This window comes from Lampris incognitus, chromosome 17, assembly GCF_029633865.1.
Source record: "Lampris incognitus isolate fLamInc1 chromosome 17, fLamInc1.hap2, whole genome shotgun sequence".
Classification (NCBI taxonomy): Eukaryota; Metazoa; Chordata; class Actinopteri; order Lampriformes; family Lampridae; genus Lampris; species Lampris incognitus.
Genome location: NC_079227.1, coordinates 14,351,960 through 14,375,336, shown reverse-complemented (window position 1 = coordinate 14,375,336; position 23,377 = coordinate 14,351,960). Strand labels below are relative to the sequence as shown.

General features: G+C 44.5%; 1 protein-coding gene across 2 annotated transcripts in view; it reads right to left on the bottom strand.

Moving 5' to 3' along the window:
* Positions 1–8,651: 8,651 nt before the first annotated feature.
* The window catches only part of LOC130127339 (serine protease HTRA1B), a 47,740-nt gene continuing 33,014 nt past the window's right edge, over positions 8,652–23,377 (bottom strand). For both annotated transcript variants that reach the window (XM_056296950.1, XM_056296949.1), the window contains 6 exons: positions 16,401–16,595; positions 14,844–14,876; positions 13,884–13,998; positions 12,847–12,904; positions 12,174–12,269; positions 8,652–9,455 (listed from right to left, as the gene is read on the bottom strand). In XM_056296950.1, the coding sequence (XP_056152925.1) occupies positions 9,287–9,455; positions 12,174–12,269; positions 12,847–12,904; positions 13,884–13,998; positions 14,844–14,876; positions 16,401–16,595 (666 nt within the window). In that variant the 3' untranslated portion in view covers positions 8,652–9,286. The remainder of the gene's footprint in view (positions 9,456–12,173; positions 12,270–12,846; positions 12,905–13,883; positions 13,999–14,843; positions 14,877–16,400; positions 16,596–23,377) is intronic.

Below are 23,377 nucleotides of genomic sequence, written 5' to 3'. Positions count from 1 at the left end.
AAATTAAATGCGTGTGCGCCAGTTGACTGAGTGTGGCAGGGTATCTCATTAAACCTGGATAACTTTACAAACAGACGACAGAGAAACGAGAGACGAGGTGTGAAATGCAGTTTTTACATATGCTCAGCATTTAAACTTTTGCGCTAATTAAGACATAATTATCCTATGAAGCCCGATGAGCTCAGCATGGCAGCAGCAGCCAGCAACCATACCAAGATGTATCCTGGCTCTGCTGAGTGACAGATGCTAAGCAGGTGTGGGCTTGGCTAGTGCTTGGATTGGAGACCTCCTGGCAAGACTTGAGTTGCTGCTGGAAGTGGTGTTGGTGGGCCAGTAGGGGGCAGTCTTCCCTCTGGTACTAAAAAAAATATATCCCAATACCCCAGTGGGATCACTGTGCCGTCCTTCGGATGAGACATTAAACCGACGTCCTGACTCACTGGTCGTTAAAGATCCCATGGCACTTATCACAAAGAGTAGGGGGTCCCCCGTTGTCCTGGAAAAATTCCGAACCCGGTTCTGTCCATCTGGCCACCTAATCATCCCCCCATGTAATTGGCTCAATGATTCCTCCCTCTCCACCTCAAGTTGATGTGTGGTGAGCGTTCTGGTGCAAAATGGCTGCCGTGCTTCACCCAGGTGGGTGCTACACATTGGTGGTGGTTGAGGTGAGTTTCCCCCTTCACAGTGAAGCGATTTGGGTGTCTAACTAAAGCCCTATATAAATGTAATCTATTATTATTAACATGGCCAGGGTTAAGGGGTTTCATTCCTCGTGTATTTCATGGGCATGGGGTTCTGTCTTCAGTGTTTCATAGTTTATACAATCATGTAAATGCATTGCACAAACATCAGCAGGGTTAAAGTTTTGATTCCTATAGTCACCCATGCTAAAAATGGGATAAAGAAAAATTTACTTTTAAGGTCAAAGCGCTCACTAAATCGACGAGAGAAAGACGAGAGAAAAAGTCTCATTTCATTGTCAGCCGCTTCTCTGGGGTCGGGTCGCGGTGGCAGCAAGCTAAGTAGGGCACTCCAGAAGTCCATCTCCCCAGCAACACCCACTACCTCCTCCTGGGGGATCCCAAGGCGTTTCCAGGCCAGATTGGACATGTATTCCCTCCAGCAAGTTCTGGGTCTACCCCGGGGTCTCCTCCCAGTTGGTCCTCCTGGACCAGTCTGTGATGCTGGAAGTCGGCACACTCCGGCCCCCACCTTTGCCTACCGCCCGGCCTGCATTGCACCCTACCCTACCCCAATACTCACCCCCGTGGGTGGTGGGTCCACGGGGTGGTGGCTCCATGTTGTTTTTTCGGGCTGGGCCCGATCCAGCCCCATGGGCCAAGGCCTGGCAACCAGGCGCTCGCAGTCGAGCTCTCTTCCCAGGTCTGGCTCCAGGAGGCAGCCCGAGAGAAAAAGTGTGGGGGGGGAAAATGCTCCATTTTGGGTCATTAAGTTGTGAAATTGAAGAATTATTGCAGAAGGTGGCCAATGTGTTACTGTTTAAAAACAGATATAAAAAGTAAAGGCGATTATATCAGGACCAGCATGGTTCTGATAATGGTAGGGAAAGAACATCTTGGCAGATGGCTTGGTACCTTTGGTTGGGTTCCATTGCTGTATTCTCCAACTAGGCCAACCACATCCAAGGCCTTCCAGTAACAATGAGTCATAAATACATCAGACGTAACATTTGACAAATTAGAAAAAGGACTTTTATGGATGTTAATAATAACATCACAATGGTGTAAAATACTGTTAAAGTTTTCCAAAAAAAAAAGAAGAAAAAGAACTCAAATGGCCGGTGCCAGGCCTTCCTGTAAAATTGAATCATACATAATAAGACGGTCAGAAGTTCAATAAACTAAATCAAAATCTGTTGTATTGAGGCTTCAAGCTAAAAGTGAAATGAAACAGTGGTCATGTATAGCGCCAAGATAGGTTTGGAAAAACCTACTCTAACATCTGTAGCGCTGAGTCAGAAGAAATGGGTCAGAAATTACGCAAACACCTAATTAGAAAATTATGTCTGCGGATATTTCAGCTGGTATGTAGAGCACAGCAACTAAGTCAATAGAGGAAATATCTGAGGTCAAATCTGCTGTATAAATCAGTGCAAAGCAGGTCATTGCCTTGCAAATGCATCTTGGTGCGAAGATCACCGGCTCCATTCACACCTAATCCTAAAGGAAGTTGGAATTAGCACCAGCCGCCAGGCAGATCCTCGGAAACTTTCATTCACACTGAAAAACCTGTCCTTCGCTTCTACAGACCAGCAATTAACTGCAGACAAAACACCTCTTCCACCACAAGGTGACAGCAACGACCTCAAGAAAATGATCGAATTTAGGAAAACCTGATTAAATGACACAAATAACATGAAATGATGGTGAATGAAAAATAATTTATTAGAAAAATTGAGAACTGTTCAGAATCAGTGGGTCAGTTAAGTCCTCAGCACATTCCTTGGTGAAAGGCCTTCACTGAGCACATATGATGAACCTGAGGAACTTTGCGTCTCTCCATTGGCAACCACATTAAACCAAAACCACGGGATTTTAATCGGACAACTTGGGAAGATGATCAAACGATTATTGCTAAAATGGTTTTGAACGGTTTTTGGTTGTGATAGGTGCATGTCATATGAAAATGATTCATTTTTCATCATCGAAGCCGTTGCTTGCTGAAGACATTGAAAGGTTGGCCAGTTCAGACTTTCTACTGTGGTTGCTGCCTTTGCATTTTTTGTCACTACCAAGACTAAAACTGTGATGTGGCCACAATGTCAGTATTATCATATATGTACTGTAACCTACAAGAAGACCCACTGGCCGAGCGCTGGGGGGTCGGCCCCTTTGGTCGCGCAGTTAGCAATGTCGCCTCTGGTGCAGCAGCAGGCGGAATTTGCTGGGTTACAGTAGTATTACTGATGATCCGCTGTGGTGACCCCTAACGGGAGCAGCCGAAAGTAGTAGTAGTAGTAGTAGTACAGTAGGATTACAGTAGTACAGCAATGTTATCACATGGTCATCATTGACTAAAGCTTCTAAAGCTCTCCCGCTTCCAGTTTGGGAAGATGGCGGCGCAAACTCACGTTTGCGGCGGTCTGACCCAGTCTCGTCCATGCAGTGTCTTTGTCCGCCTCTGAGTTTGTGTCTTCGTTTGATGGCCGGGAGAGCTGGCGCTGGATCGCCTGGGGGAGCTTGGTCTGCTGCGTAGTGTGGGTCCGGGGACCGCGGCCCTGCCTGGAGCTGTGCCCGAAGAGGAAACACCGAGGGCAGGCACAAGCGGGGCAGGCTAAGCTAAATGCTAGCCCATGCAGAGCAGCAGTTCCAATAATGCCGAAGGCGGTCTGGCGGCGGCCTCGCCTGGTGTGTTTCTGCTGTCGTCGTGTGGCGTGCGGGGATGTGTGTCAAGGGTGTCTGGCTGGGAGAGCTGGCATTGGCTCGATTGGCTGTGGGAGCCTGGTGTGCTGCATTCCCGGCAGTTCTGACAGTCATCCTGGCTGGCGTTTGCTCTCTTGGAGAGTGGTTTGGTTTTTTTTGTGGATATGTTGGATATGTATTTTTGTAGTTTTATATTTTGTATTTTCTTTTAGTTTGGATATATGTGTTCTTGTAGGTTTTGGATATGTTTTGTCTCTGTGTTGCGCTGCTGTGGGCTGGGGGAAACGTGACAAATAAATCTTCCTGGTTCCTGATCGTGCCGAGCAACAGAATCTGATGTTCTCATGGAGATTCACAGTTGTGTTGGTGCTTCAGACATGAAAAGGGCTTGCGTAATTGAAATGACAATGTGTACAATGCAACCATCTACCCATCTACTCCTTCGGGCAAGCAGGAAAGCTCATGGTCGACCCTTCCCACCAGGCCATGGTCTCTTCAAAACACTCCCCTCTGGCAAGAGGCTCAGGTCTAAAAAAAAAAACCCAGAACCTCACACCACAACAACAGCCTCTTCCCCACAACAGTAGGCCTTTCCAACAAGCCCCCGGACACCACAAATACCGACCAGAGCCAGCCCAAGGCTTTACGGGGCCCTAAGCAGAATTTGATTTGCCCCCCCCCTTCCGCCTCACCTCCCTCGCTAAACCCACCTCCCACCACCGACAATATTATGTCCATGCTTCATCGTTACCATACCATTGTCATGACTTCCTACTGTGCTGGAAAGTCTTACAATAAACCATCAGACAATGCATTTACTGAACAAGTTAACTATTTTAATTGCTTTTGAACTGTGCAAAAGTGCAGAACAGTAACAAAGAAATAAAATATTTTCTTACATAAAATGCAAATGCAAAAACAGACAATATGATACAACTACTACTGATATGATATATCACACACACTAAAATATGACACAAAAAAAATCTATCTCAGGAAGATGCCTGGTGACAGCCTAGGAGTAGGCTAGTTGTGCGTCCTGTCATTGATAAATATATATTTATCAACAACAGGTTTCAACCGGTCGTGTTTGACATTTCAAGCGCTCTTGGGTGCCCCCTGCTGGCGCGGGGGCCCTTGGCGACCGCTTAGTTCGCTTATGCCTCGGGCCGGCTCTGATACTGACCCCACCCCTCCTACCCACCCCCTTTGACCCTCTCTCCACCCCCATGACGTACACCTGCATACACGCACACACTCACATGCGCAAACACGGTGCAATCTATCTCTAACTGCCCCAAATATAATTCATGTCTTTATTTGATATGTTTTGTTTGCATACATTGTTTATGTAATTTATTTTAATGAATATTGATTTGTTTCGCATTGAAACTACACATGAAGTATATTTACGTTCTATGTTGTACGGGGACACATTTAGTTGTCGCAATTTCCCCCCAGAAGAAATGTGAAGCGGGAGTTTTTTGTTTTGTTTTTTAACTTAAAAGTTGAGTTTAAAAGTGACACAGCATTTGAAGATTTTGTGTTTGTTCGGGTGGACTCGTTCCCTCTTGGCTGTGTGCAGCCAGCGAGGTGTGTTTGGTTGCTTTGCGTGTTTTGTGTTTCGTCGCCCACAGAGCCCTAGAAAGAGAGAGTTGCGTCATGAGGGGTCAGAACGCGAGAGGGTCACGTGGTTCACGTAGCCGCCGAATAGTTCCAAGCGAAGCTTGGCGGGTCATTTAAATGAACTGCTTAGCCGCGATCTCTGGTAACTACTAACCAATATTTTCAGATTTTTACATTTATATATAGATATAGATATATTCCAACGTGACACATGTTCTATGCGCATGTGCAGGAATTGACGAGCTGTCGCGCTTTAAATTAACTCGTTAATTTGATTCAAGCGTGCTTGTAAAATGGCCATCATTAAAATGTCAACTGTAGCTTCTTACCTGTAAATTAACCTTTGATTAATGCGATAAACATACCTGCGCCGTAGAAATCCTATTGCCCCGGGTCGCACTGTTTGGCACTATCCGGGGCTCCCATGATCCGCCATTGCTGTTAAATAATTGGCCCATTGACGTCTACGGAGTTGACGTAACTCTCTCGTTCTAGGGCTCTGGTCGCGCACGTGTGTAGCTGGGTTTCTGCGGTTGGCGTGTGATGTTGAGGCGTGCTTATTCTGTACACTGTCGTGTGTTTCAACAGTTCGACGGTGGATTTGATGACGGCGATATTGAAGGACAAGTAAGAGGAATAAATCCACTAGAAACAGAAGAACCACGGTGTCGTATATTTCCAGGAGGGGGTGATAGTCGAACTCGGACCTGCGTGAATTTTCCCTAATCTGCTCGTGCCCGATAGCTCGTCGAGACGGGAAATAGATAAGCCACACAAGCTGAGTTTTTTCAGGAAGATGTCCATAAGCCAGACACTAAAGTTTGTGTTCTGAAAGGTGACACAAGGGTTGAAAAACTAAAAGGGGCCGTGTGTAGTCTGATAACAATAAGTGTTTCACAAGATATGAAGGGGCATTGATGTAATTGATTTATTGGAACTTGGTTTATATTGAGCATTCATTGTTTAATTGAAGAAAGGTAACTACTTTGGAAAAGAAGGAAATCTTTCGTGTACATTTGAGTAAGCTGACATTTGGAGGGAAGTTTTCTATTCATGGTTCAATATTTCTCCATGCAAGTTCATTGAAGTGTTGTCATAAGGACCTTTGTCAGCTGTAATTGACTTTGTAATATTTTCAAGCCTTTATGACGCCTACTTTCCTTTAAAAGGTTGATTTTGAAAGACATTGACCTAATTTAGTTCAGCCTGTTCACTTGAGTATTTTTGTGAAAATAGTTGTTGTTAACAACACTGCTTATTTCATAGGAGACAAGTTAAATGTGTCCAGGTAATTGTGTCCCTCAAGGCTAAATTCTTGGCCCCCTTCTCTTTTCTTTATACATGCTGCCCCTTGGACAGGTCATTCAAAATCACGATGTGCTTTACCATTTTATGCTGACGACACTGTTATACATGCCACTAAAAGCCACAGATCCTAGCACCCTAGCAAATCTCACAACTTGCCTCTTTGACATTAAATCTTGGATGTCCGAAAATTGTCTCAAATTTAATCATGATAAATCCGAAGTCATTTTGTTCGGCACTGAAAATTCCATCAGCCCTTTTGTTACTTATCTTGGTGATCTGTCAGGTATTCTTAAGCAGGCTGCTAGGAATCTTGGGGTAATATTCGATACTAACCTCGGTTTTGATAATCAAATCAAATATATTGTTCATTCGTGCTTTTCCAGCTCGAGCTAATCTCTACTAATCTCCAGCTCAAGCTAATCTCCAAAATTAGGTCATTTTATCAATTGCAGATCTGCAAAAAGTTGTAAATGCTTTTGTCTATTCTCGGCTTGACTACTGTAATGTACTTTACTCGGGTATCAGGAAGGGCTCCCTCCACTGTCTGCAGTTGGTACAAAATGCCACTGCTCAGCTCATGACCAGGACAAAGAGGCATGACCACGTCACTCCTGTGCTTCCCGCCCTACACTGGCTCCGTTATATTTTGGATTGATTTTAAAAAGGTATTGCTCACTTTTAAGGCTTGAAGTGGTCTTGTTCCTACATACATTTCTGATTTATTGACCTGGTATATGCCCTCTCAACCATTAAGATCCACAGACAGAGCCCTGCCAGTTATTCCCAGGTCTCAGGTGATGGGGCTTTTGCTGTTAGAAACCCCACACTATGGAACACTTCCTATTGACCTAAGACAAACCAAGTCTCTAGCTTCTTTTGTCGTCTTAAAACTTCTTTTTGTGAAAGCTTTTACAGATGATTGCTATTGTTTTTATTTATTTATACTGTACCTATTTTGTGAAAACATTAGCAGCTGCTTTACAGTTGATCGTTCTGTATATATGGTAAGAATTGGGAGCCATTAACACAGCTGGGTCTTTGGTGGCCTGCCGAACAGTTTAACCATTAAAAAAAGGACAAATCATTAATACTGCGTAATAATGTAAACGAATGGCTATAGTGTGAATTTTATCCTTATCAGTTTCATAGCACTGGCGCGCACATGTGCAAACAGGTAGACAACAGTCAATTAATTGCATCACAGAAGTGAACTCTATCTGCTTTTGTTTTTCTTTTTTTGCTTTACTGTTAAGGGCAGGTTACTGGCCAGGAAAGAAGAGAACATGCTGTTTGAGAAATGACCTAATTCTGTCTGGAGTAGTTTGTCAGTTTCCACTGGAAGTGGCCATGTGGGCCAAGGAGACAAGTTCTGTCCTGGTCATGACCTGGGAAGGTCTGCATCATTATGTATTTGGCCCCCTCAAGGAGGAAAAATCACACGGGAAGATGTCTATGTCCTCCCAATCTTGCCTCAGCCCTAGTAACCTTTAATCCCAAAATGTTACTTCCTTTTTTACAATACTTGCAGGACTTCAGTACTTAACAATTAACTCTCTCTTTCTCTCACACACTCATGCACACACACAGAAACACACGTGTATGACGGGAAATGCTTACAAGGCCTTGTTGTTTTTAGCACCCCACTCATTTTTCCTCTCTGTCCAAGCGCAGACACACTGCACCCACTCCTCCAGTCGCCTCATGAAAACCCAGATGTCACATGCTGGTGATGTGATTTCCCACAGACTGGGTTCATAAAACCCAACCGTGTGTGTAAACGCCTTCAAGCTGCTCCACATGTCCAGTGGCAGGTTACAACGCGACACTAAAGACCTGGTGAATGACACAATGTCTGCGCCGAGTCCAGCTTTGAGGAGTCATTTCATACTGTAAAGGCTGTAAAATGGTTAAAGCTATTGCTTTTTTAACTTTTTGCCCTGGCTCTGGCTTTACTTCTCTTATTTCATCACCCTACACTTCTCTGTCATTCACATTTACCCCTGGAAAACAAGAATATCTACTCTTTTTATTATAAGAGCCCTTGTGATGTATTAATTATATTGTACTGATGCATTGAAGTTGAACGTCCCCTACACTGAGGCAACAAAGGTGCGATAATACCAGCCAACAATAGAGGGCGATATATTCAATTACTGTGGTGATTTTGAAAAACCAATAAAGCTAAAATCAACAATAAGCTAGCTCTTATTAGCCAAAAGACAGTCACACAACCGGTTTATATCTGAGCACATAGTCATACAGACATTTACCATATTAATGTAAGTGTAACGCTATACACCCTTGTGAAGAAAAAAGACAACGATTTTAAAAATAGGTTTATTTCCTCTTCGAAAATTGTCGTCAAACACATAAACACAAAAAAAAAAAAATTTAAAAAATATTCCATTAGCAACATATCACTACGAAACAAGACTATGATGAGCTGCAATATCCACTTTGTTGTGACCAATGAGGAGTGTAAAATATAAAATTGACTGTGATGATGGTAAATGGATCGATCGGGTTCTCTGAAGGTGGTTGAATCTTTTTTTTATATATATACAAACATGGGAAAAAAAATATAACACAACCAACTGAAAAGTATGACAGAACAGTGGAAATATGGCTTGGCCCTGGTTGAGTTTCTACTGCCCGAGTATTTCATGTGGACCTCTAAGGCCTCTGTAGAGAGCATGTCTATGTAAGCTTGTTTCAGTGTAACTGGCTCTATCTGAATCAGTGAACATGTTCGTGTGTGTGAGTGTGTGTGTGTGAACATGTGCAAATTAGGGTAGGGGGAGGGAATAGTAGTATTCCTAATAATTAAACACAGTTCGTGTGGGTGGAGACAGGAGACACATAGCCCCTATTTGTTGCTTGGCGTTTCAGAACATTCACGGTTTGTTGAAAAAAAACACTGAGAGCCAGCTCGGGATTGGTTGACTAATTATGGGGTGTCTGTGAGGTCAAGGGTCAATCTCCTCTGGGACGATGGTTAGGATGACATCTTCGTTCCCTCGCCTCACCACCATTCGCAATGTTTCGTCCCGCTTTATGGCAGTGCTGACGTCGCTGGCCGAGGTGATCCGTTGGCCGTTGATGCTGATGATGACGTCACTCTCCTGTAGACCGGCTCTGTCATGGCAAGAGAGGATCACAGCTTAATATCAGGGCTATCGCTTACTGACTGGAATTCTAAACTGCAGCTCGCTTCATATTGACAGTTTGCAATTGTCAAATTCACTTATCTATCACTTATCTGAGGATGATTTCATGTAACTAGTTTTAATAAGTTAAATATGTTAAATACATCTCAACAACTGCACAACAAATTACATTCAGTTTTGTTAATGTTATTAATGATGTTTTCTTTTTAATAACTTGCAGAACTGACTAAAGGCATTTGGTGATGGTTCAAGATTTGACCTTTTACCTTCTAGGACCTTTTACCAAGGTCCTGTCAAACCCTCTAGGGTGTAGGAGTTGAAAAGATGGCAAGCCACGTGGGCCTTGCCTATGATTTAGTATTCTGTCCCAGTTATCTGTTTCCAAATACAAAATATGGCTTTGGAAGCAGAAATTAACTTTCCAGCCCCCTCTTTCCTATCTAGATACACTGTGAGAGGGCTGAAATCTGACCACAGACTTTCAGGCGCCTCAGATCAACAACCTGACCCTGTCTTCTCCACAAACCCCATCAGACAACAAGAAAACAGACTATTCCTGGTCTCTTCTCAGTTAAGGGGGTCATCTCAGTACAAAATGCCTTTTCATGTGGCCACAAGACTTTCCAATGACAGAATATCTTCTGTGGGAGTCAGTGGGCAACTCTGTGAGGCTGCCTCACCATGCTGCTTGCAATTGGTGCTGAAGAGAAGATCACATGTAGCTAAACGGGAAAGCACATTAGGATTTAGGATTCCCACTTTAGCTCAATGTGGGGAACATATGATCAGTTGCTGCCACAGTTCGGGGCTTCATTCTCACTACATGCACTTGTTATACATTTGGGTTGCTTGAATAAAATATCTAACAAGTAACATATGTGACGCGCTCTTCTTTTCTGTTCTGTCTTCGGTCTGTTCATCTGTCGATTCCTGCTGTCACAGTTCTAGGTGTGTGGGCTACACAGTGATGATAGTGTTTATGGTGATTATGTGGTCATAAAAAAGCGAAAGCTGAAGTCTCTGAGGTTTGACTTCAAAAGCCCAGCCGATGACTGCATTTTTTTCCTTTTCCTTCTGTGTATAATTATTGAATGTGTTTCAAATTTGTTTTCATTACTAAATAAGAACTCCACCATCTGAAGCATAGCCCTACTAAGTAAACGATTATTATAATTATGAACTAGAATAATTAATAAGAAGAATTCATACTAAATAGTACAAGTTATTCATCCATCCATTATCCAAACCGCTTATCCTGCTCTCAGGGTTGCAGGGATGCTGAGGGTTAGTGACTGTCATAGCCACTATCCAGGATGAAACAAGGAACATCCACGAGTACGTCAGAAAGAGGGCCCCCCCAGGATGAACTGCTGAGTAAGTACCTCTGGCAGCAGAAGACAAGAGAGTGGGAAGGAAGAGGAAAAGAATGTATCATGGAAGAGTAAGCCCCTCCATGGGATCTTTCATTGACAGATAGAAGATGTAGCTGATAGAGAAATCCTACCATTTGCTAGAAAAGGCTGGACTGAAGGCCACCACAGAGGGTCTGATCATAGCACCACAAGAACAGGCACTCAGCACCAGATTGGTTGAGGCAGGGGTCTACCACACCAGACAAGATCCAAGATGCAGGCTGTGCAAAGACACCCCTGAGACAGTGCAGCCCTTAGTAGCAGGATGTAAAATGCTAGCTGGGAAAGTATACACTGAAAGGCATAACCAAGTGGCTGGGATAGTGTACATGAACATCTGTACTGAATACAGACTGGAAGTCCCCAAGTCCAAATGGGAGACACCACCAAAGATGGTTGAGAATGGCAGAGCTAAGATCCTGAGGGACTTCCAAGTTCCAGACTGACAAACAGGTGCTGGCTAACCAACCAGACATTGTGGTGGTCGACAAGGAACAGAAGACAGCAGTAGTGATCCATGTAGCAATCCCGAGTGATGGCAATTTCAGGATGAAAGAGCATGACAAGCTAGAGAAATATTAAGGGCTGAAGGAAGAACTAGATCAGATGTGAAAGGTGAAATCCACAGTAGTCCCAGTGGTAATAGGAGCACTAGGGGCTGTGATCCCCAAGATGGGAGAGTGGCTCCAGCAGATTCCAGGAACAACATCTGAGGTCTCTGTCCAGAAGAGTGCCGTCCTAGGGACAGCTAAGATACTGCACAGAACCATCAAACTCCCAGGCCTCTGGTAGAGGACCTGAGCTTGAGGAAGACACACACCACCCAAAAAAGGGTGAGAGGGATATATATATATATATGAGTGTTTTATATATATAAGCATTATAAAAAACATTAATAAATATGCTCCAAGTAACTGCTTTTTTTTTTATAAATAAAATGACAGCATCCATCCATTATCCAAACTGCTTATGCTTACTCAGGGTCACGGGGATGCTGGAGCCTATCCCAGCAGCCATTGGGTGGCAGGCGGGGAGACACCCTGAACTGGCCGCCAGACCGTCACAGGGCTGACACACACACACATATTCACACCTAGGGACAATTTAGTAGGGCTGATTCAACTGACCTACATGTCTTTGGACTGTGGGAAGAAACGGGATTGAGAGCATTTCTGCATAAAACCTTTGACGTACAAGTATAAAAAAAAAGAAGAAAAAAATCAAAATTGGGCACAACAGCAAATAAAGAAGCAAGTCATTTGAGAACCACTCACGCCTCAGCTGGGGTCCTGCTGATGACCTCGATGACGTACGCTCCTGAGGTGACGTCGGGGAAATCTGACTGTCTCTCCTTCAGCTCCTTAGCCAACCTGAAGAAACAGAGACCGACAGCAAACGTTCTTCAGTTGAGAGAACCAGATAAGATAAGCCCTTTTCACTTGAAATGCGTGACTGCCATTATAAAATTCTTTCGTCATATACCAGCTGGTCCGATGGCGGGGAGCTTTCAATGAATTGTGTTCAAGTGAAATGAAATGTACAGAAAAGTCCTTCAACCTTCCGACCACCAGTTGAGGTGATCTGATACAGTTATGGCAAGTCCATTTTATTTGTATAGCCCAAATACACAAATTAGCCTCAAAGGGCTTTACAGCAACCCAACATCCTGTCCTGAGACCCTCGCATCAGTTAAGGAACAACTCCCTAAAAAAAAAAAAACAACTTTTTTTTATGTTTCTTATGTGACTGTTCCAATTCCAGTTGAGGGGTCTGTTTGGATAAGTGGGGGGGGGGGGACCCGCTGTGCTTTCGCCATGGAGAAAAGCATTTCTGTTGATGGCCAATGAGAAATTCCCAGGACAGATTGGTTTCAAATGTCTTGCCCATGGGCACTTTGGCGGAATTGAATTGTGGGTTTCATGAAAAGCGATATTGGCTGTAACTTACGGTGGTGTAAGCGTCATCATTCTAACACCGATATACTTCTTCTTTGTGGATGTTTTACCTGGAAGAGGAAAAGGAAATGTACAGTATGATTTAGTGATTCAGGATATTCTTAATCATTATTTGGGTTTGTAATAGCTGTAATTTTTGAGACAGGTTTTTAAAGTCCGTCAACTAATGAGTATATATAATATTAAACACTACAGAAAACAATTGCTATAAATGTAAATAGATGTTGCTGTGTATTCATAATACAGAGCAAAAGAGATAAATTTGATGATTTTTTTTCTTTGTCTCATTGCCTACCTTTAATATGCAGAATATTAATGACCAACAACTAAAATATAAATACTGACAACCTTTTTAGGTGCTGAAAACCTGATGGCTTGTCGTATAATGGAAGAACTGTTACCATTACCAACCAGCCGCTGGATGCTGGTTAAGACCCCCCCCCCCCCCACACACACACACACACACACACCTTTTTCTCCCCAGTTGTACCCGGCCAATCACCCCACTCTTCTGAGCTGTCCCGGTCACTGCTCCACCCCCTCTGCTGATCCGGGGAGGGCTGCAGACTACCACATGCCTCCTCTGATACATGTGGAGTCGCCAGCCACTTCTTTTCACCTGACAGTGAGGAGTTTCACCAGGGGGACATAGCACCTGGGAGGATCATGCTATTCCCCCTCCCCCCTGAACAGGTGCCCCAACTGACCAGGGGAGGTGCTACTGCAGCAACCAGGACACATACCCACATTTGGCTTCCCACCCACAGACACGGCCAATTGTGTCTGTAGGGACGTCTGACCAAGCCAAAGTTAACACAGGTGTTCGAACAGGTGATCCCCGTGTTGGTAGGAAACGGAACAGACTGCCACGCCATCTGGACACCCTCATGTGCGCTTTGAGTTGTATTAGCCACTCCGGACCGTGGACAAACAAGTTTGTTTTCTCTCTGCTGACAATTTGAGGACGGTGATCGAAATGAAAGCGTTGACAAAATTGAACCAAGCATGGCCCAGAATGGGTAGTCATACCTTTGGCCTGTCTGTCGTGAGACTCTGCCAAGAACTGTCTGATCTTGTCCGACGGGATGGCAAAAGAGATTCCTGCAGTCACTTTCAGAGTGTTGATGCCTATCACCTCTCCATCCTGCAGGGCGCACACATACACACACACACACATTTAGACAAATGAATGGACGTACGCATGCATATGCACACACACCCAAAACCCACACAAAAACACCCTTACCCTCAGACATTATGTTCCCTTCATGTTCCACTTTGTTTCACTTCCCCCAATTTTAACGCCCCCACAATAAAACCTGAGACTACCACATGAAACTTATTAAACGCCATCGGTGATGTAACGCACACCTTCATTTAACAATAAACACTGATAAAAAACAAAGACGTAATTATAGTCAGCTGTGGGTGGCAGTAATTGGCCAAGCATTACCTAACGTCCTTATTTACTGACTTATAATATGGATTTCAAGGGGCTTACGGTTGATTTCTATGGGATTACGTATCAGTGTTTTGTTTTGGTTTTTTTTTTCAAATCCTGCTCAGGGCCCAGAAAGGATGACACGCATGCTTGTTATCGGCCCTCACGTAATAACAGACATCATTATTGTGCTGTGATGCACCTGGGACGCAGGGCTAATGATTTTTATTTTAATATCCACGATTTGAAAAAAGGGAAATTCTCATATAATGAGGATGGTACGAAATAAAAAAAAGAAGAAATTACAACATGAGGTACTTTTTTTAGAGGTGCCTTACAGATTAAACCAAAATCAAATCCATATTTGGAAAAAAAAAAGTCAATTTCTGTAAGGAGAAAAAGAATAATGAGGGTCAGGTAAAGATTTTACAAGGTGATATAAACTGTCTTAAACTGTGCTAGCCCTCAGAATTATCACTTTTCAAATGACAGACGTCTCATTTGTGCACAGTAGTACCCTTCAAATGAAAAGCTGGAAATGTCCTTACCAGATTGACAAGTGGTCCTCCTGAGTTGCCGTACTGTTGGTAGAACAAACAAGAGCGGCGGTCAGGTCAGGGAGTTCGTCAACTACAGTAGCATTTGTGAGCACGTGTGTCGTTTCTTTCCTGTTTGCCTAAAATGGAGACTAGCCAGGACGGCGCGCGGGTTCGTGCTGTTTTGCTGTGTGTCGGGTCTAAATCCAGAAGATGGTCAGAGATGATAAGCAACACAGCTGCTCAAAACATTAGCCAGCGGCTCAGCAAAACAAAAAAAACCCTTCAAAATGTGTTATCTTTGGAGGATCCAACAACAACAACAGTCTGTGTTTTACATCTCTTTTTAGGGATATGCTAGAGGTCTCCAGGAATATTAGTGTCTGGGTTAAGCTTGGTAATCAAACCAAGTTGAGGTACAACAAATTGTAGTACATTTTTTTAATGGCAATTCATCTCCGTCAGAGAGCGACACCGCCGTCTAGCTGCTGCCTGCAGCTCAAGCAGGCGGCCAGACGTGATGATAATCATGGCGGATCAGTGGATTTAGACGGTGTTTTCGAAAAACACATTTCACCGCAAGAGTAATCTTAGCTCTTTGAAAGATAGCATCGGCATGTTTATTTGAGAGCGAGGGAGGAACAGGGAGCGAGTTTGTGGCGCTGGTGTGAGATGGTAGAAAAATGAAACGCAGCATGATAGAAATCCACAGGAGGAGGGGGGGGGGACCCGAATCAGACATGTTTATGCATGCAGCCCACATCTCACACTGAAAACGGCTTCTGTCAGTGCGTCCATGTTTAATTGTTTCGATCTTTCTCTCTGACTGGCCGTAGGTTTGTTTATGCCTGCCTGTTAATGTGTCTGTCCTGCAAACTCCTGATAGAAAATCATCTAAATATAAATCTAAAATAAAATAGATAATTTTAATATAATATAGTGCACGTATTTGTGTCTCGGACTCGTCTACCTGCGTGCGTGTCTACCTGTCCTTTCCATGACAACGTGCGACTTTGTGCAGGATGTTTGTGCTTGTCTGTATGCCTGCTTGTGTTAGTTGTTTCGCTTTTTTCCCCCCTCCCTTTCTCTCCCTCTTCCGAGCCGTCCTGGTCGCTTCTCCACCCCCTCTGCCGATCCCGGGAGGGCTGCAGACTACCACATGCCTCCTCTGATGCATGTGGAGTCGCCAGCCGCTTCCTTTCACCTGACAGTGAGGAGTTTCGCCAGGGGGATGTAGTGTGTAGAAGGATGACGCTACCCCCCCCCCCCAAACAGGTGCCCTGACTGACCAGAGGAGGCACTAGTGCAGCGACCAGGACACATACCCACATTTGGCTTCCCATCCGCAGACAACGGCCAATTGTGTCTGTAGGGATGCCCGACCAAGCCGGAGGCAACACGGGGATGCGAACCGGCGATCCCCATGTTGGTAGGCAACGGAATAGACCGCCACGCAAGCCGGACACCCTGTTTCTCAATCTTGATATCACTGAGGTGAGATTTTTGCCTGACTGTTTGTCCATCTGCCCGCCTATCGTCCACCTCCACCCGTCCCGTCTTTCTACTCACGTTGATGATGGCGTCTGTCTGGATGTAGTCCATGTCGGAGTTGCGGAGCCCCAGCTCCTTTCCTCCTCGCTGGGTGGTGCTAACGATCCCAGTCGTGACGGTGTTCTGGAGGGAGAACGGACTGCCGATGGCGACAACAAACTCGCCGGGTCGAAGGTCAGCCGAACGACCCAGCAACAGGACCGGCAGCTTCATCTAGTGGAGAAGACGCACCGGAAGAGAGAGGCACACAGATGAAAGCGCTGTAGACAAAGATGGGATCACGCGCTGGCACAGCCATGTTTCCACCCTAATGTGAAGCAGACTCGAAGAAAACCTTGGAAAAGTAAGGGAAAAAACCAAAAAACCTGTTTCTCGGCTGCATTTCTATCAGCTGGTTTTGATAATAATCTCCCCGTTATGTCACCAAAACCACTTCAGAGGAAAGAGAAGCCTTGTCAGGGGTTTATTTTATTTTTTTTTGCCTCTGGAGAAAGCCAAAATTTCACTTTCTATCGCTCTTAAACACATCATTTTTTTTAACACAGCAGCTTTTCCACCTCAGGCGAGTATGAAAAGTCGTCAGTGATTTAGAAGTTGGGGTTTTTTATAGGTTTGGTGTTCCCATTGATCTTCGGTTACTTGAATGTACATAGGCAAAGCTACCGTGAAGGGACCGCGGCTGTGCTCAGATACACACAATAAATCTATGGGTAAGCAGACGGATATGCAGTTGTGGACAGACAGTCAGAAAAGGAGACAGATAAATTGACAGCACAAATCCAGTCTAGAACAGCAACACACACACACACACACACACACACACACACAGCTTATCCCTGTCTTACTAAGCCATCTAAGTCAGACATGGATTTCCTGTGGAGTGCTGAGTCAGCTCCCAGTGAGGACGTGGCCATCCTCTGATCTAGTTTCCAGTGATCGAGCGTTCGCAGTAAATCACTGCAAATTACAGCTTGTTTCTGCCCTGGCATTCCTTTGTAATTGTACAAGGATGGATTGGATATATCAGGTTTTCTGTCCCGTTTGTTTGACCTACAAACCTAGGTTTTAGTTTTGTCAGTTGGAATATTTTGCTCACATAAACTGCCGAAGGTCACTCTGTGCGCACTTCATTCATGGATTTTCAGTCTACTTTTTATGTGTGTGTGTGTATGTCTGCCCTGCAACAAGGCATAGGTGTAATTGAGTAGAGGTGTAATTGTGTGTGTCCATGTTTCTCTACCTATGATTGTGTGTGTGCGTGCACACGCACACGCATGGGGTTGGTAAGGGGTTACAAGTATTCAGTTGTGCATTATTGGTGCACAAAAATGTTTGTTGGAGTCCGTGTGTGTGTGTGTGTGTGTGTGTGTAAGTATGTGTATCTGCATTTGTGAGTGTGTGTAATTAGAACAGCAGGTCTGGTTTCTCTCAGCCTGCACAGTGCAACAGAACCACCAACCTGCACTGTCTCAGTCCTTGGAACCCATGTAACACACACACACACACACACACACACACACACACACACACACACACACACACACACACACACACACACACACACACACACACACACACACAGATCCTCGGCTAGACCATGAGGCAGATGGACAAGACGCACAGCAGGAATCTAGAAGTGATCTGTAAATAGAATCTCCCCTCTGATGAGACGCTTGTTAGCACTGTGTACAGTATGTGTATCCATATTTGTTTGTATGTGTTTATGTGATCTACATAGAGTGTATGGTGAGCATGTGTCTGATTGTATATCTCTCTGAATATATAAAAATGTATGTTTGTTTATGCTTGTGTGTGTATGTTTGTATGAGAGTTTGTATTTGCTTGAGGTTTTGTGTTTACTTGCATGTGCAATGCATGGGTTTGATGAGTGCACATGTGCTGATGATTCTGTGTGTGTGTGTGTGTGCAAGAGAGAGAGAGAGAGAGAGAGAGAGAGAGAGAGAGAGAGAGAGAGAGAGAGAGAGAGAGAGAGAGAGAGAGAGAGAGAGAGTGTGTGTGTGTTTTGTTAATGGGATAGTTGGATCCAGTTAGGTTTTGTGTGTGTGTGTGGTTTTGACACTGTTTTATGCAGAGTGAATTCAAACAGGACATAGCTAAACAGTCAGTCATCCAGAGAGAGAGAGAGAGCCACATATACAGACAGACAGAGACCACCTAAGTTAAAACTTGCCTACAGCTGCCAACCCCCCCCCCCCCAGCATTTATTTTCCAGGACAGAATCCGTGGCCAAATAAAAATTCAAATGATAAATATTTTCACAAAAAATCCATAAAGTGGCTCATAAATAGCATGGTTTAAAAGCACTGTAGAATAGTTGTAATATATGTCACATACAAGCTAAGGTTACCTAAATACTCCCAACAGTCACTGAAGACCAGTGACTGGTGTTTACCAGACAACATTAATTCAGTAGTGGAAACAACACACACATGGGCCAAAAACTCACTCTCTCTCCCCCCGTTTTCTGTCTCTAGCTCTCCATTTGCATGCACAACCTTTGGAGGCCAGGAAACATAAAGACTCCATTAGATGTTCCCTCTGTTACTGTAAATCACCTCCAACCAGTCGACACACACACATACATACACACGCACGCACGCGCGTGCACACACACACACACACACTAAAAATTGCTCTGTGGACAAATTGAGGACTTAATTAAGGCATGCATATGCACATCTTGATTCGTCCTTACAAATTTGAACACTCACAAAGGCATGCACATCCATACCCATTCACAATTACACTCACGCAAACACACAATGGATGAAAACACACATACACACAATCATCCACACAGAAATTTTGACAAGTTTCAAAGTAATGTGTAAGATTGTCAGTTCAATGAGATATTTAAGTCAAGTCAATTTTATTTGTATCATTTAAACATTTAAAGCTACTCTGTCAAAGTTACTCATTAATTTAATGTTTCAAATTTTATAACTGGCAGAAATCACACTTTCACAGGCAGAAACCCACCTAAACAAAGTGGAAGACTACTGCGGATTGAAGAATCCATCTAGTGAATGTATTTACAACATTTCAGCTGTTAAGACTTCATCAGGGAGTGAAAGGCTAACGCTCACTCAATATTCACTTACACATTTTAATATTTGTTAATATTTTCCGTATTTTTTTAAGCATTTTTGCTCTTTTTTTCAATATTCGGTAAGATACGTGTGTTGCATGTTGGGTCCTTGTGTGTGTATGTGTGTGTCAGTGTGTGTGTGTCAGTGTGAAGACAGAGAGAACATTCCTGCTGACCATCCAAGTCTCAAAGGCAATCTGTTCTTCATCTGCAGCCAGATAAAAGTGCACAAACAAACACACACACACACACACACACATGGAGCAGCTAAACCTCTGGCAGAGTCAAAGTTGCCTTTGGCCAGGAAAGACAATCAGACCAACTAATAGATGGACAGATATATGGATGGATGGATGGAAAGACAGACAGACAGACAGACAGATGTGTGTGAGTGAGGGAGAATGAATGCGCAGTAATTCACTCTCTTTCTCTTTTTCTCCACTGTTCTTTGCGATAAATAGAAAGCAGTTGTTTCAGTAGGCCTGGCAGATAGATGGAGTCTTTGGCTTGGGTCTGTGTTTGGCTGTGGTGTGAGATATAGTGAGGATGAGCAGGCCATGTGTATGTGTATGTATGCAGGTCTCGGCATGCAAATGTGTGTATGTGCGTGTCTGGGTGCTTTATCTCGAGAGCATCTAAACTCTTTTGCTAGTGAAAACTGGCTCATTATAAAACAGGTGTTGTTGCTTTTTTAACCCTTATTCAAAGTTTTTTGATACATTTCTAACTTTGAGCCTCACCTTTGCGGCCATACACACAAAACACACACACACACACACACACACACACACACACCAGTCCTTGCACGCACACTTCAAGGCTGTGAGTCTGCGGTGTGTTGGTTAAATGGCGCTGTCCGGCTGATATTACTGTCCTCATTGAGATATTTGCTGAGAATAAACACAGTTTTCTAAATGAGCACTAAAGCAACCTTCCCCGACACACACGGGGATTAAAGAGTTGCTCGGTTATGGTTTGACTATGGCCGCGTGGACGAGGTTTGTTTGAGCTACAGCTTCCTCTGAAATCTCTCTAATGCTACGTTCAGACCAAAGGCGGCGCGAATTTTTTGGGCGGCGCGAATGCATGCAAAGTCAATGGGAGGAGGCGAATGGGCGGGAATAATTCGCGGCAAAATTACGGGCGGCGCGAATTGGGCGAATCGAGCGACGAACGCGCCTTCGCGGGAGTTCAAAAATGTCCAAGTCGGGCGAATATTTCGCCAGGCGATAGCCAATCACCTTCCAGTAGGGTTAGAACCCGCCTTCATGTTGGGAAAGAATACACGCCCCCTACCCAGAATTCTTTTCGGACGCCGTCCAAACGCAACTCCTGAACAAGCCGGTGAAATTCGCCAAGCTGGGCACGTCTCCGGTTTATGCTATGAACCCAAACCGAACGCTGACGCCGGTTTCGGCGGCGCAAGTTGATATAAAGCAGAGCCGCCGCAACTGATCTCTGTCGCTCATCCATGATGATCACAAGTAAACACAAACTGCTCGTGTGTGGTATTTGTTGTGTGCGGTCTAGCAAACTTGCTAGCAGCGTCGGTGTAACTAGACTGCTTGTTGTGACGTCACCACAGCGAATTCACGTTCTGTTCGAACACGCCTGGCGGAGCTGGCGGCCAAAGTCTGGCGAACAAAGCGGCGCAAAATCTCGCGGTCTTTGGTCTGAACGTAGCATTAGACGCTTAACACACGACGAGACTCAGCCAGAGCGAGTTAACGACACGAGGGCGCCGACCGCTGAGTAAACACGGAAACAACAACAACAACAAGCGCCGGCGAGCTTCTCCACCTATGGAAACGCCCGTGTCCGCTTACTGTCCACCAATCAAGTGTTCTCGACGGCGCTTTCTGTATTTGTCATTCTGTAAACTTTCCCACTGTGACAGAAAAGAAAAAAGAAATGAGAGCGAATAAAAACATCAACTGTGAGAGGTGGATACGCCGGCCCAGGGCAAAACCATGCCTCCAAGGTGCTCCTTAAACCCAAGGCCGATAAATCACGCAGCTTTACAACGACACGTTTGACTAAATACGACTTCGAAATCTCCCCTCAGACGGTCGTGACAAAACCAGGAGGGATCTCGAGTTGACGTACACGACAAAATGAATTAAAGGGAAACTACGTCGTCGTCGTTGTTGTTCATGCCGTGGGTGCGGTCTTGACTTTATGTAAGCTCTTGGCCTGCTAACGGGTTAGCTCTAGCAGGACAGGAAGCCAGCATTTTTGTCCGTCGGTCAAAATGCACCGGCCGGTTTCACCGCCGAATCAGCGAGTTGGAGTCTTAAAATGGGAGGGGGAGGGGGAGGCACCTCCAGACGACGGCTGGTTACCTCTCCAAGTATCTGTTAGAGTAGAAACGTTCGCCTAACCGGGCCAAACTGGACCCCCCCCCTCTCTCTGAACGGTGGCTGACGGTAATTTCCTGCCCTGAACTTCAGCGAACTCTTTGCTTACATTTCTCCCCGTTGTCCCACTGACCTAATTCAGCCACAAATGGGAACCAGAGGGGAGAGGCTGAGACATGTTCCACCCATAATGTCCGATTCAGGCTTTCCTCTACACTGCACTCCTCGGAGCATGACTAGCGTCTGTCAACAGTTTGGGTCCTGTGTGTGTGTGTGTGTGTGTGTGTGTGTGTGTGTGTGTGTGTGTGTGTGTGTGTGTGTGTGTGTGTGTGTGTGTGGTTTTAATGTTGACGACAGACGCATGTGTTATACATTCCCTCTGTTAAGTAACACATCTGAAGACTGACCCACTTTTACTACCTTTTAGAAGGAGAGAGAGGGAGGGGAAGACGGGCCTTTTTTGGGGAGGCCGGGCGGGGGGGGGGGGGGGCTGGGGGCAGACAGACTTGATATATTTTAAGATCCACTCTGCTGCTGGACCAAAAGTGAAACACTAATATTTTCTGTCACCACTTAATAATTTAGGTTTTGTTCTTCGTACTGTCTGTCTCTACTGAAAAAAGAAATTATGTAAGAAGGTAAAATTCAGTTTTTCTATTTTTCTCTTTTTAAAGGGGCTCCTTCCAGTTCAGCTAATCATTGATATCTTTATGATACCCCAGATCCTCATTTACATACAGCCTATTGGATCAAATCATTAAATTATGAAATCCCGCCCACCTCACCACCAACCCTTACTCGTACTTATCAATCAAAGATCATCTCACGAATATTAACAAGCACCGAACCTCTCCTGCAGTTCTTGAGACAATTGAAAACAGTTATGGATAAGAGCATAAAAACATTACAATAGTAGTCATTTACAAATGAATAACTCTTGCTGAATGTTTTATTATGCTGTCCTCAAGGCTGTTAGACATGAATGTTTTAAACTGATGACTTATTTAGGTCTGGCTTTAAGCTTGATTGAGAAGACAGCACTTTCAAGATGGTAGAAAATGTTTCCAGGGGACTTTTGGATCGGTGACTCACGGCAGCAATCTCAGCCCAAAAATTCCTCTCTTTGTTTCTGTATTTGATTGGCATGCTCAAGAAGCGTGTCTGAAAACCAGAGGTAGGTGCAAGTGTGTGTGTGTGTGTGTGTGTGTGTGTGTGTGTGTGTGTGTGTGTGTGTGTGTGTGTGTGTGTGTGTGTGTGTGTGTGTGTGTACTGTTGTGCGCTTGCTGGCATGTGTGTGTTTGTGTGCTGCCTGTGGTTTGGATTAGTTTGAGGCAAATGATGACGCAAAATAAAATGTGTTTAGAGTAATAAACCAGAGAGAGAGGGAACAGAGGCGAAGTTGAATCCAAGGTTTGGATTCTCTGGAGAGCTCAAACTGAACTCAGTCATTAGAAGAACTCTCTCTCTCTCTCTCTCTCTCTCTCTCTCTCTCTCTCTCTCTCTCTCTCTCTCTCTCTCTCTCTCTCTCT